This window comes from Erythrolamprus reginae, chromosome 6, assembly GCF_031021105.1.
Source record: "Erythrolamprus reginae isolate rEryReg1 chromosome 6, rEryReg1.hap1, whole genome shotgun sequence".
NCBI classification, from domain to species: domain Eukaryota; kingdom Metazoa; phylum Chordata; class Lepidosauria; order Squamata; family Dipsadidae; genus Erythrolamprus; species Erythrolamprus reginae.
In genome coordinates, this window is record NC_091955.1 from 88,392,674 (window position 1) to 88,406,488 (window position 13,815).

Below are 13,815 nucleotides of genomic sequence, written 5' to 3' on the forward strand. Positions count from 1 at the left end.
ACTATGCCTTAATCACTTGAACTGATTAGGATAAGCTCTGATTGTCTTTGAGAACCTCTATGTGTAGCTTTTGAGCTTACTGCATAAGTCGCCTTCCCAAATATGCAACATTTCCATTGGTTTTACACAATGAAGGTTTTTTGCTGTTTTCTCTAACCAATTCCTTTCCTGATTTTCTTACCAGGACTCCCATGCTTGAAGCAGGCTTGCCTTTTCTATTTACTTAGAAAATATAAATATGGCTGCCCACCTTAACCAAACAACTCTGGGCAACTAACAATATAACACAAAAATGCATTTAAAAATAAACACAGAAAACAGAAAAGCGGAGGCACCTCATATATCATTCTCAATACCCAGACTTGTCTATATCAGGCTCCACTAACAATGCAGACTTAATACTTGAAGGAAGAAAGGCAGACTGGAAAATGTTTTGAGTAGTCAGAAGTTGGGAGTCAGCCTAAACGAATTCCCTCTTACGCCATGGCATTTGAGTCCTGTTTCTACATTTCTTCAAGCAGCCTATCCACAACTCTTTATCTCTCGTGCTTCTAAATTTCCCAGGGACCCATTAGCTTTGAAAACAGCTCCAGTCCCTGTGCACCAGATACCGAGTTCTAGAAACGTGTCTGAAACTTGCAATTACAAGCTTATTTCTCTGTGTTGCTTTTATCCTGTGGTTAATATTTCTGCAGAACATCAAGACGTTTCCACTTTGGGGCTTGAGCTACCTCTTTATGCAGTCCATTCATGACGTTGAAGGCAAACAACCAATTTGATATGTCTTACATGAGTCAAGCTAAGAAACCTACTGTTTTCTTCCACAGGATGCAAAATATATAACATGCGAAAGCTTTCCCCAATTGGATACACTCCACTTGTTTTGGGGTAGTGGACTTCAACTCCCAGAAATCCCTAGTCAACATGATATATTTGCTAAAGAAAATGAGGGCAGGCATTAAAAAAGGCACTGCGTGTGTATTGGCATAATCTCACATAAATTTGAACATCATCTCAAAAGTAAACTGCTTTTAGAGAAGAAGAAAGCTGCTACAACGACTATCAGAATCCATTTTTTTTAAAAAACCCTGTAACCCAAAACACGTATTGATATAAGACATTTGGACTAGATACTTTTAAAAGCAGGGAATTCAAGAAAGAGCATAAATATTTCAAGTCGCTTTCCTCGTGTTTGTTTTTAGGTAATGGCTAAAAGGAAAGAGGACTCTGGAAAAGTTAAGTTGCTGCTTCACTGGACTCCAGAAGATATGTAAGTATTTATACTCAGTAGTACATAATATGGGCACCTGCAAAAATTAGGATGTTCCCTATATTTTACACAAGCATAAACAAAATTTACAGTACAGTGGTACCTCTACTTAAGAACGCTTCTACTTAAGAACTTTTCTAGATAAGAACCGGGTGTTCAAGATTTTTTTGCCTCTTCTTAAAGAACCATTTTCTACTTAAGAACCCGAGCCCGGAAAAATTTCCAAGGAAATTTGAGAGCAGCACAAAGGCCCAGCCAGTTTCCTGCCATTCCCCCTGGATTTCTCTCTCTGGCGGAGTATATGCGAGTCCCTTTTTTTTAAAGCGTTAAAGTTTTGGATTTTTTAAAATTCATCTCACCTTCTTCCTCCGGCAGCGACTGTCCTCCTCCTCTTCTTCTTCATCCTCCTCCCACCCAAATTCCGAGCTTTTATTTCTTTCCTAATGGGTTTGCACGCATTATTTGCTTTTACATTGATTCCTATGGGAAAAATTGCTTCTACTTAACAAACTTTTCTACTTAAGAACCTGGTCACGGAACGAATTAAGTTCTTCAGTGCAGGTACCACTGTATACTCAGGCATATAGCTCTGTTATAAAGCAGAGATGGAGATAATGGAGAATTAAAATTACCAAGTTAATTCATGCATTTGAGTCTACTTTAAGAAAAAGTAATATTCATGAGGAAGGCAAAATGGAAAGTGACTTTTACACTTATTGCAGTTCCAAAGACATTGATAACCCAAGTTAAATTTTATTTGAGGTTTTGGAAGCTATTGGAAAGAGGGTTACATTAGCCCTTCTCCAAAACTAAACAGAATAGATAGCCAAAGGTAGATAAGAAATACCCTTACTTGTATAATCAGTAAATACAGTATACAGTGGTACCTCGGTTCTCGACCACAATTCGTTCCAGAAGTGTGGTCGAGAACCGATTTGGTCGAGTACCGAATTAATTTATCCCATAGGAAATAATGGAAATGGGTTTAATTGGTTTCCAGCCCCTATTTCCTTTATTTCCTATGGGATAAAGATCTGAGGTCTAAGCACTCCAAGCTGTAGTAAGGGTGGGGGCAGCTGCAATACCGGCAGTTTCGGGGGGAGGCTCCTTTCCTCAGTGGTTCGTCTTGTAGTTGTAGGCAGTTACACCAACTTTCTCCTTCCCAACGGCGGCAGAGGCTTTCCTTAGAGCAGCAGCAGCGCCGGGAACGTGACATGAGAAAGGGAAGCCGCTGACGTTTCCGGGGCTGCTGCTCCTCGAAGGAAAGCCTCTGCCACCGTCAGGAAGGAGAAAGTTGGTGTAGCTGCTTAAAGGGAACAAGACAAACCACTGAGGAAAGGAGGCCCCCCGAAACTGTCGGTATTGCAGCCGCCCCCCCCCCTTCCTACAGCTTGGAGCACGACTGGGAGGCTGTTTAGTGGGCGGCCAGGATGGGCGTGTCGGATTCCGACTCCCATTCCTTCTCACCCCGTCCCCTCATTTCGGATAATAAACAAAATTTTCTGTGGCTGTTCGGTATCCGAATTTTTGTTCAGATACCGAAGCAAATTTTTGCCGAAAATTTTGTTCGGTATCCAAAACGTACGAGAACCAAAGCGTTCGAGTACTGAGGTACCACTGCATATTGTTGAATTTTCTTTAGTTTTTTAAATTAAAGATTCATATGATGTGTCAGCTTTTCTAAAGACTGCAAGCGTTTGTTACCTTGTTAACACCACAGAAGCAGTTGCTAAGAAGGCTTTGAAATCATTATGGAAAATACATTCATTACCAATATTAAAACTGGCTCATTTGAACTATAATTAGCTTTTTCAATAAACAAAAACTACAGAGTATCAGAAATTAACTATTTTTAAATGGTATGCTCACATATAGAACATATATATCCCTTTTTCCCTCCCTTTTCAAGAGGGGCACAATTCTGGTTTAATTTTAATTCAGTTTAACTCAGTTCATATAACATAATGAAACGTCCATAAAGCTCTTTAAAATTGGCCAAAATAAATTTGTGGAAAATGTCTTTGAAATATTTGCCAATGCTTTTCAAAAGTAATTGTAGTTCAGTTTCCCAAATTGAAACAGGTTCTATGTTTTTTTCACTAACCAAAGTGTATTTGAAACTTACCTTTTAGTTAGCTTTAAAGAAATAATGCATGGAGATTTAAATAAAGTCACTGCCTGGGGGGTGCTATTATTTTGAATAATAATAATATTAATCATTGTCATTAATGCTACTTATGTGGGATTTTGAAAGGTTCCCAGTAGATAGACATTATGCTCAACAGTTAAGAACCTGGACTTGTCAGCTAGCCCAGGTTCGAGACCCGAGCACCATATTAAATGGATGAGCTCCTGTCTTCCCACCAGTTCCTGCCAACCTAGCAATTCAAAAGCATGCAAATGTGAGTAGATAAGTAGGCACCATTTTGATGGGAAGGTAACACCGCTCCATGACATCATGCTGGCTACACAACCACAGAAATGACTTCAGATAGCACTGGCTCAATGTGGAACAGTGACGTGTGCTTGCCCTCGTTGCTCTGAGTGCTGGCAGAGTGCAGTGCAATTATGCTACTGTGCCTCCACTAGCACTCAGAGCCACGGCGGTGAGCACACGTCACCGTTCCACCTTAGCAGCCCACCTCTGTGCACACACACACACAAACACAAACACACACAAAGTTGGTTACAACAAACAGAGTAAAATCCACGCGGGCTCCTTTACATTTTAGAGAATGCTGTCCTCAGAGCCAAACTTCGCATAGAGAGTTTGAGCTATTGTCAAATCATAGAGCTTCCATATAGGGGACACAATCTGAAGTTAGTTGGGGGAAAGATCAAAACCAACATGAGAAAATATTATTTTACTGAAAGAGTAGTCGATCCTTGGAACAAACTTCCAGGAGATGTGGTTGGTAAGTCCACAGTAACTGAATTTAAACATGCCTGGGATAAACATATCCTAAGATAAAAATACAGGAAATAGGATAAGGGTAGACTAGATGGATCATGAGGTCTTTTTCTGCCGTCAATCTTCTATGTTTCCAGAAGGTAGAAGGTAGAGAATTTTGTGCCGAAATATGCTTAATTTGGGCAAGTCCCATATGCCAACTATCATAGCTAAAATAATAGAAATAAAATGTTGCTTCCTGAAAGAGGTGAAGCCCTCTGTATGTAGAGGGAGAGAGCCTTGTCCTGTAACAAAAGGTTTGGAATTACACTCCAATTACAATTAAGGTGACCGATGCTCACAGAGAAGCAGATTTCCAGGCAAATCTTTTTGGCAGCGCAACATTGGTGTGGATTTTTATTTCAGAATAAAATAGAACAGAACAGAATAGAATAGAATTTTTTATTGGCCAAGTGTACATAAAAGAAATTCACAGCAGCTCTTTTACCAGTAGTGATAATGTAGAGCGAATCACTGACCTTTTCTTTGAATATTTTATTTTATTCATAGTCTTCCTGATGTGTGGGTAAATGAAAGTGAAAGGCATCAATTAAAAACTAAAGTAGTTCATTTATCAAAACTACCAAAAGATACTGCTTTGCTTCTGGACCCAAACATATACAGGTAAATCTCTGCATTTCTGGATGTTCTCTTTGCTCAATGTGACTTGATGCCTTGCATAACTTTTTGAAGCTGTACCAGAACTGCAGGTAGCCAAAGTAGTCAGTACTATTCCTCCTTGATCATTCACCTTCAGTAATATTTTTGGCAGATGTTGAAGAAAGAAAGATTTCATTAATTTGACAGCATCCAGAAGTTAATTTTCAAGGCATGAGGTCACATGACAGCTTTTGAACTTAAAACTCTGGCTGGTAAATATGTTATTTACCGAGTGTATTTTACTTTTTTGTGCTTTGGTGTACAGAAAGTCTAGTAAAGGAGGTACATTCAATGGAATCCTGAAAGATCACTTCTCTTAAGATCACATGCTGGTTTGTATACCAATTTTTTTAAAGTCCAAATTTATCTTTAAAAAAAAAAATCACATTCTGTTCAGCCTGTAATACATACAGTATTACTTTAAGATAGTGCTACGTGCAATTTAAACAAATTAAATGCTTTTTTTCTTTTTTCTTTTGAGGTTAGGATGGGGACGGACCTATCATAATTCACTATTGAACTTTACAATTAAATTCTATATTTTTCCATAAGTACTGTTTCCCTGAAAATAAGATCCACCCCGAAAATAAGACCTAGCATGCTTTCACATGTATGCCTAAAACAATAATAACATTTAGATTTATATACCGCTTCACAGTGCTTTACAGCCCTCTCTAAGCGGTTTGCATATTGCCCCCAACAATCTGGGTCCTAATTTTACCAACCATGGAAGGTTGAGTCAACCTTGAGCCTACTGAGATTTGATCTGCCAAACTGCTGTCAGCCGGTGATCAGCAGAAGTAGCTTGCAGTACTGCACTCTAACCACTGCACCACCAAGGCTCTTTTATAATATTTATTTATTTATTTATTCAATTTTTATGTGGCCTTCTCGTTAGACTCAGGGCGGCTTACAACATGTTAGCAATAGCACTTCTTAACAGAGCCAGCCTATTGCCCCCACCATCCGGGTCCTCATTTGACCCACCTCGGAAGGATGGAAGGCTGAGCCAACCTTGAGCCGGTGATGAGATTTGAACCGCTGACCCACAGATCCACAGTCAGCTTCAGTGGCCTGCAGTACAGCACTCTACCTGCTGCGCCACCCCAAAATTAGCTCTGCTTAAGGACCAGTGCCACTGGCCGCCCATCTATTGCATCTGGTTGCTTGTGGTGCCGTGGCCACAAGATGGTGCGGGAGTAGAGTACCTCAGCCAGGCCATCGACGCCCCGACAACTGCCTCACAGCCATGTGCAGCAGGAGCCTATGTAGCCTTCAGCCCACTTCTGCTTGCTGATGGCCACAACAGGGCAGGAGGCCAAGTGGTGTGTTAGTGCTGCGGCCGCAAGGCGAGGCAGGTGTTGGGGCACAGATGGCCTGACTTTGCGGGCCTGAGGCCACTGTGGGATGCGTCAGGCATCTCTCACACACGCACACCTCATGGTGGTGGCGCTGCTCCACCGCATGGCCTCCTGCCCAACAGCAAACCAGAAGTGGAACAAACTTCCAGCAGACGTGGTTGGTAAATCCACAGTAACTGAATTTAAACATGCCTGGGATAAACATATATCCATTGTAAGATAAAATACAGGAAATAGTATAAGGGCAGACTAGGTAGACCATGAGGTCTTTTTCTGCCTCCAGTCTTCTATGTTTCTAAGTGGAGCCTCCCATACGTGAGGGGAAAAGACATTCCCCAAAACAAGGCCTAATACTTATCTTGGGGGCCCAGTCTTATTTTCAGGGAAATACAGATATGATTTTGGGAAAACACTGTAAATGTCATCCCAAAGTTGATTTGCAAAAGGCAACTGGATTTTCTTTGGGTTTTTTTCCCCCTCGGAAGCGTTTTACTACTCACCCAGGAAAATTCAGAGAACTGAAGAAGCTTCTTGAATGAGAAGTGAAACATTTTCAAGGGGGAAAAAATCCAAGAAAGATCCGGTTGTCTTGTGGAAAAGCATCTTTGAGACAACCATGGTTGGACGATTGATAATCTGAATAGACACCATAAGTGTCCATAACTATATCTTCTGTGCTTTTTTCCTCCGAAGAACTCATTTATGATTTATCATCAAAGGTATACTGTACTTGTTCTGTTGGACTCTCTGGTAGACTCCTCCCAAAAATTCACAGGTACAAATTTCAGACACACACACGTTTGAAAATTCAAAACAATGTTCTTTATATATAATGAAAATTCACTTAAACTAAGCCCTCTTTTGGGATAGCAAAGAGCACTCGTCTCCAAACAAACTGATAATTTGTACAAGTCCCTTTCAGTTCTGTGATACTTAGCTTGCAGCTGTGAGTCAATTCACAGTCCTTCTTCTTTCACAAAGTGAAACACACTTTGCTCTGGTTTAGTTTCAAAGCGAGGAAAAATCAGCACACAAAAGGTCAAAGTCTGTAAAGCAGGCACGAAACACAAGGATCAGATAATCCTCCACAATGGCCAAACGCACAGGCTGCTCTTTATAGCAGCCTCACTAATTACCACAGCCCCACCCAACCAAAGGTGGCCTCATTTTCTTTGATAATAATCTCTCAGTTGTCGTTGCCTATGCATCGCTCTCCGCATGCGTGGCTGTATCAGTAACTCTTGTTCTGAATCCAAGGAGGAGCTAGACAATTGATCTCCTTCTGAGCTGTCTGCCACACTCTCCTCCTCCCTGTCACTCATGTCTTCTTGGTCAGAGGAGCCTTCATCAGCAGATTCCACCGGGGGCAAAACAGGCCTGCAGCAGGTGGATGTCTCCCCCACATCCACAGTCCTTGGGACAGGAGCTGGGCCAGAGCTAACCACAACATGTACTTTTTGGAGCATAAGACACAATCCTCCCCCTAAAAGAGGGTAGAAATGTTAGTGCATCTTATACACTGAATGAAGCCATTTTTGGCCTCCTGAAACCCTGTCCTCTTTTTTGCCAAAAGCAGACCTATATTTTGCAAAAAAGGGCCGTGCCAGAGGCTTTGGGAGGTCTGCAGAGTGCTCCTGAGGGCTGGGGAGGGCAAAAACCTTTTTTTTTCTTGTTCAACTCTTTGAAATCTTATTTTTTCTTATACTCTGGTGTGTCTCATAGTCTGAAAAAACCATTGGGTCTTTTAAATGTTAGAAGCTCCAGGTTCTAATGCCTAGCAAGTGTTATTACCTGTATTCCTTGACTTGCAATCATTTAGTGACCATTTGCCCTTAGAACAGCATTGAAAAAAGTGACACGACAATTCCTTGCGTTGACAACCATCGCAACATCCCCACTGTCCTGGGACCAAAATTCAGGCACTCGGCAACTGGCATGTATTTATGATCCTGGGTTCACCCAATCACCATTTCTGACCTTACCACCTGGCTTCCAACAAGCAAAATCATAGGGGGAAGTCAGATTCATTTAACAACCACACGATTCATTGAAAAACTTGCCGTGATTTGCTTAGCCACCATGGCAAAAAATCTTATGAAATCAATTGTAATCAGTTATAAAAGCTTGCTTAGCAGCAGAAATTCTAGTCCCAATTCTGGTTGTAAGTCAAGGACCTCCTCTATAGCCAATCTCAGGTTGCAGAGAGAGGAAATATATTGCCCCAAAACATTGTGGAATTGTTATTAAGTGGAGAGCAGTCATCCTTATCCTGATGACTTCTATACACAGCAGTATGTTTATAGAAATGGCTCATCTGACTCCTAGAAACATTACCTTTTATTTCTCATACTCTAGATTAATCCATTTAAATTTTGTCTAAGGAAAATATATGCCATTAAACATACTATTTAACAGAAGTAATCATAATGCCTAAATTTTCAATATTAATTATAAAGCAACTGTATGGACCTTAACATTTTCTTGGGGTTTTAATTATGTACAGTGCAATAATGTAAAGTCATAGTTTCAGACCCGGCACTAATTTCTGAAATCCTCTCATTTTCAGTCTGTTCCTTAATTAAATTTATGAAGCTTTTGTCGATAGACACAAAAGACTTTTTGGCGATTGCAATTTTTATCCAGAGGTACAGTGGGAGCAAGGCAGATGTTCCCATCAGAAATATTGGAAAACATTGTGATAAATAGAGCTTTGAAACTCCAGCTTTCTAAGTATGAGAAAGATTTAAAGCTTATTAATCCATTCTTTTTTGGGGGGGGGGGGGGGCGGGCAAAGTGAGAGATGTGAGCCCGTTTTTGATTAGTATGAATACAGTGTTCCCTCGATTTTCGCGGGGGATGCGTTCTGAGACTGCCCGCGAAAGTTGAATTTCCGCGAAGTAGAAATACGGAAGTAAATACACCATTTTTGGCTATAAACAGTATCACAAGCCATCCCTTAACACTTTAAACCCCTAAATTACCATTTCCCATTCCCTTAACAAACATATACTCACCATTATTACTGGTACTCGCCATTGAATAAGACACTTAGTGATCCTGATATTTATAAACATAATTATTTATTAACAATAATTATTTTTTTTTGTGATAACAGCGCTGATTGGCCAAGATTTCAGCCAATCAGCAATGGCAGGCGAAAGTTTGGCAATGACATGTGACATCATCGGGCAGAAAAAAACGTGGTATAGAAAAAACCCACGAAGTATTTTTTTAATTAATTTGTTTTGAAAAACCATGGTATAGGCTATTCGCGAAGTTTGAACCCGCGAAAATCGAGGGAACACTGTATTTTCTGTGGGGTCCCTTACTCCTTTTTCCGAAAGATAATACAGTGCTCCCTCGATTTTCGCGGGTTCGAACTTTGCGAATAGCCTATACCACGGTTTTTCAAAAAATATTAATTAAAAAAACCTTCCAGGTTTTTTCCCTATACCACGGTTTTTCCCATCATATGTCATCGCCAAACTAATAATTTTTGCAAATAAATAACAAAAAAAAATATTGTTAATAAATAATTATGTTTATAAATATCAGGATCACTAAGTGTCTTATTCAATGTTGAGTACCAGTAATAATGGTGAGTAAATGGTTGTTAAGGGAATGGGAAATGGTAATTTAGGGGTTTAAAGTGTTAAGGGGAGGCTTGTGATACTGTCCATAGCCAAAAATGGTGTATTTACTTCCGCATCTCTACTTCGCGGAAATTCGACTTTTGCGGACGGTCTCGGAACACATCCCCCACGGAAATCGAGGCAACACTGTATCCCTATAGCTACAATTCATATCAATATCTGAAGAATAAACAGAACCATGTCATTCCTTCTGCTTCCAGATGTTTCAAATGCTTAATTTTTCTCACTGACTTCAACCTGGTTGTGCAGAAGCACATCCGTCTCTTTCCTGACAGTAGAAGTATTTTTCCATAATGCCGTCTTAATTCCCAGCAGGAAGGACCTTCAAACCAGGGCAAGTTAAACTTCCTTTGAGATGCCACCAATGCTGTGTTTCCTTTCCCTTCCAGAACGATGCCGCAGAAGAGGTTGAAGAGGTAAAAACCTACTTGGTGGTGGCACCTGACCTACCGCCTTAGTCATTGACCGTGGAATTAGAATTGCACATTCCTTGAGTCCTTTACCTTCATCCACTGACAGACAGACAGAAATACAAACGCACACGGCACACCCACCCCCTCTGTGCCCGACTGCTGCCAGCCTACGATTGGTCCAACCATTCTGTGAATGAAGTTGAAGCATCTATGGAATATATTATATATAAATGTCTAACATATACCTTTAATGGGAAGCTTCTCTGGCATGCTCGCCAATGATTTTGGTTTTGAAACTTGTTTCCAAACGAGTTGTTTCAACTTTGTTTCAAGACTTTTGAAACTTGTATTGGGTGAACAGGTGAAAAACCATCCGGGATCATTGTTACTCACATTTAAATTTTTTTATTATGGTTATTATTGTTGTTGGTAAAACAAACTCTTGAAATCTCATCATTGATAAGCGACAGCGAGAGAGAATTCCTTGTGGACCGTCTCCATTATCACTTTAGTGAATTTGTGATGTCCAGTCACATAACCTTAAGTGGTGGTATCATGTTTTAAGCAAAAATGGTGGAGGCATACTGTGTGTGTGTGTATGTACACACATTCATTCATTCATTCATTCTTGGGAGGTTGATCAATGTTAGATGTTGCTGTATATCCGATCCTCTTCATAAGATATTACTGTATATTAATCAGAATTTAATAATATCTATACAAAAAAAGAAGAAGAAACAACATTGGTTTTATATTCTATTTGGCTTTTAAAACTCCAGCTTGGTTTTAAAGATTATATTGCCTCCCTTTCCCTTCTGTTTGTCTAAAAAAAAAAGTATTTTTTAAAAAAGAAGCATTTAAAAATACAATCGTTTATGCACCAAAGTTGGCTATGGAAAAAATTAAATTGCTTCCTCACTTTATTAAGCAAGGAATTATGGAATTTTTTTTAACCCTACAGGAAAAGAAAATGTGTGTATCTTGTTTGTCTTGTATTGAGACAAAAAAAAAGTTGCATATAGCGAATGAGACTTTGCTTGTAAATAGATTTGCAGATTTGTAATATATTTTTATATCACAAAATGTAGATGTTTTTTTCCTAGAGGCATGGAAGTTAAAATGTATATATTATGGTAGAAATAATATTGAAGGATATTGTATGTCATTAGCGCTGCCAGAATTTGTTTAAAGCAAGCACCTTTCTTAACAATAATACAGTGGTACCTCGAGATACGAGTTTAATTCGTTCCGGACCTGGGCTCTTAAGTCGAGCAGCTCTTATCTCGAACGACTTTTCCCCATAGGAATTAATGTAAATAATTTTAATTGGTTCCAGCCCTCAAAAAACTCACAAAGTTAGTCTAAATTATGCAGAAAGACATGTTTTTAATGAAGAAATGTACATGTACATATAAATGAATAATGAAGTTTCTTTCACTTAACTTGTAAACTTTCTTAAACTTTTAAATTTACATATGTTCAACTTCTCTGCCACCCAATCCTGTAGGACAGAGGTCCCCAACCCTTTTTGCACCAGGGACCGGCTTTAAGCGATCAAGAGAGGAATGGGTGAATGAATGGACGGAGGGTGGGAAGGAAGGAAGGAAAGAGGGAAGGGACAGGAACAGAGGAAGGAAGCAAGGAAACTTATGAAAGGGGAGAGTAAGAGAGGAATGAGTGAAGGGAGGGAGGGAGGGAAGAAGGTGGGAAGGAGAAAGAAAAGAAGAAATAGAGGAAGGGAAGGTAAAAGAGAGAAAGAAAAAGAGCAAGAAAGAAAGCAAGAAAGAAAGCAAGAAAGAAAGAAAGAAAGAAAGAAAGAAAGAAAGAAAGAAAGAAGGGGGAAGGGACAGGAACAGAGGAAGGAAGCAAGGAAACTTATGAAAGGGGAGAGTAAGAGAGGAATGAGTGAAGGGAGGGAGGGAGGGAAGAAGGTGGGAAGGAGAAAGAAAAGAAGAAATAGAGGAAGGGAAGGTAAAAGAGAGAAAGAAAAAGAGCAAGAAAGAAAGCTGCAAGCACCCCCCCGAGCCCCCCAGGCCGGCTGCAACCTTTTAAAACACGCGCGCCGCTTCGCAGCTGTCTCCTGAAGCCGAACGCGGAAGTTAGCGTTTGGCTTCAGGAGACAGCTCCTTGGCGCTTGTATCTCGAATTTGGGCTTGTAAGTAGAACAAAAATATCTCTCCCCTCCCAGCTCTTATCTCGAGTTGCTCTTAAGTAGAGCAGCTCTTATGTCGGGGTTCCACTGTATGTCTCTTGGATTTCTAAGAGACTCTGTACTACTGTTAGTAAGAACAAAACACATTGGGTATCCTTTCAGAAATCTTTGAAGGATGCATAATATCCATGGAAGGTTTATAGCACCTCACTGCTGAACATGGATATGTAATCAGTCTTTTTCCTTGCTTGTTGGAAGGAACAAATGTAAAATAAACGACTTAATAAGAAGGTGATAGCAGTCAAACTGCATAATTAACCCTTCCTGTTTAGGAGGAATTTTAATTGTTTTTTATTTTATTTTATTTTTTGCATTAATACAACTTTTTTTACACTATTTTTTTTAATTAAACAGCAAATAAATTAAAGTCTAAAATTTTGGGAGATAGAAAGTTGTTTGGGGTTTTTATTCAAATTGTATAAGGAGAGCTGCCTTAATGAAGGTAAAATGCTTGTTTGGTTCCTGGTGGATTTAGAATGTTTTCACAAACATTTAAATTTTATTACTGTGCAGATTTAGAAGCACTGCTGACATGGAATGGTTCTGTAATACCGTAGTTGTTTGACAATGGTATTCATAATGATCTGTGGCAATGTTAACTATTTAAAACAGATGCTGTTTGTTTTGTCTTTTCTTTTTAATTTTGCTTAAGCACTTCCGTTACTGCTTTATCTTTGTTAAATGGTCATCTGTAATTGCTTGGGTTCCCTTTCTTTAAGAAGTATAACATTGCCAAATAGGTGTTTTCAGATATAGTTTGTATTTTGTATTTTTTAAAAACCTTATTGTTCCATTGAATCTCTTGTATGCCATTCATAATTGACAGATGATTGTAGACTTTGCTGGAGTATTTTTTCTAATAAAAGAAAGCAAATGCAACTAACGGTTTAAGGTCCCGAAGGTCATTTACTGCAGCGGGCTATTGGAAAAAGTTGGAGCACTCTATGTAAATCATGTATTTTTTCTGTTCAAATAAAGCTTAGAATTTTATATATTAAAATATTGCAATACCACTTTCCATTACGAAGGATCCCAAGGTGAGATTTCAAAATAAAAATGAGATTTAAAAAAACAAACAAAATAAAGGCCAGAATTAACTCATTTCATTGAAAAATAACTGGATAGTCCTCGACTTGCAACCAAAGTTACAATGCGCACTGAAAGAAGTGACTTATGACCATTTCCGTATCCGCCATGATCACATGATCAACATTCTGTTGCTTGGCAACTGGCATGTATGTATGACAGTTGCACTATCCTGGTGTCATATGAAGATCATTAGCACCTTGTTAGGGC

The 13,815-nt window shown here is 39.4% G+C and overlaps 1 protein-coding gene across 4 annotated transcripts in view; it reads left to right on the plus strand.

Annotated features, from left to right (window-relative positions):
- AEBP2 (AE binding protein 2) overlaps positions 1-13,519 on the plus strand; it is a 70,994-nt gene extending 57,475 nt beyond the window's left edge. For 2 of the 4 annotated variants that reach the window (XM_070754336.1, XM_070754338.1), the window contains 4 exons: positions 1,203-1,270; positions 4,731-4,844; positions 5,146-5,212; positions 10,284-13,519. In XM_070754336.1, coding sequence (XP_070610437.1) covers positions 1,203-1,270; positions 4,731-4,844; positions 5,146-5,200 — 237 coding nt within the window. In that variant the 3' untranslated portion in view covers positions 5,201-5,212; positions 10,284-13,519. The remainder of the gene's footprint in view (positions 1-1,202; positions 1,271-4,730; positions 4,845-5,145; positions 5,213-10,283) is intronic. The other 2 variants (XM_070754337.1, XM_070754339.1) reach the window with 1 other exon arrangement.
- The last annotated feature ends 296 nt before the right edge of the window (positions 13,520-13,815 follow it).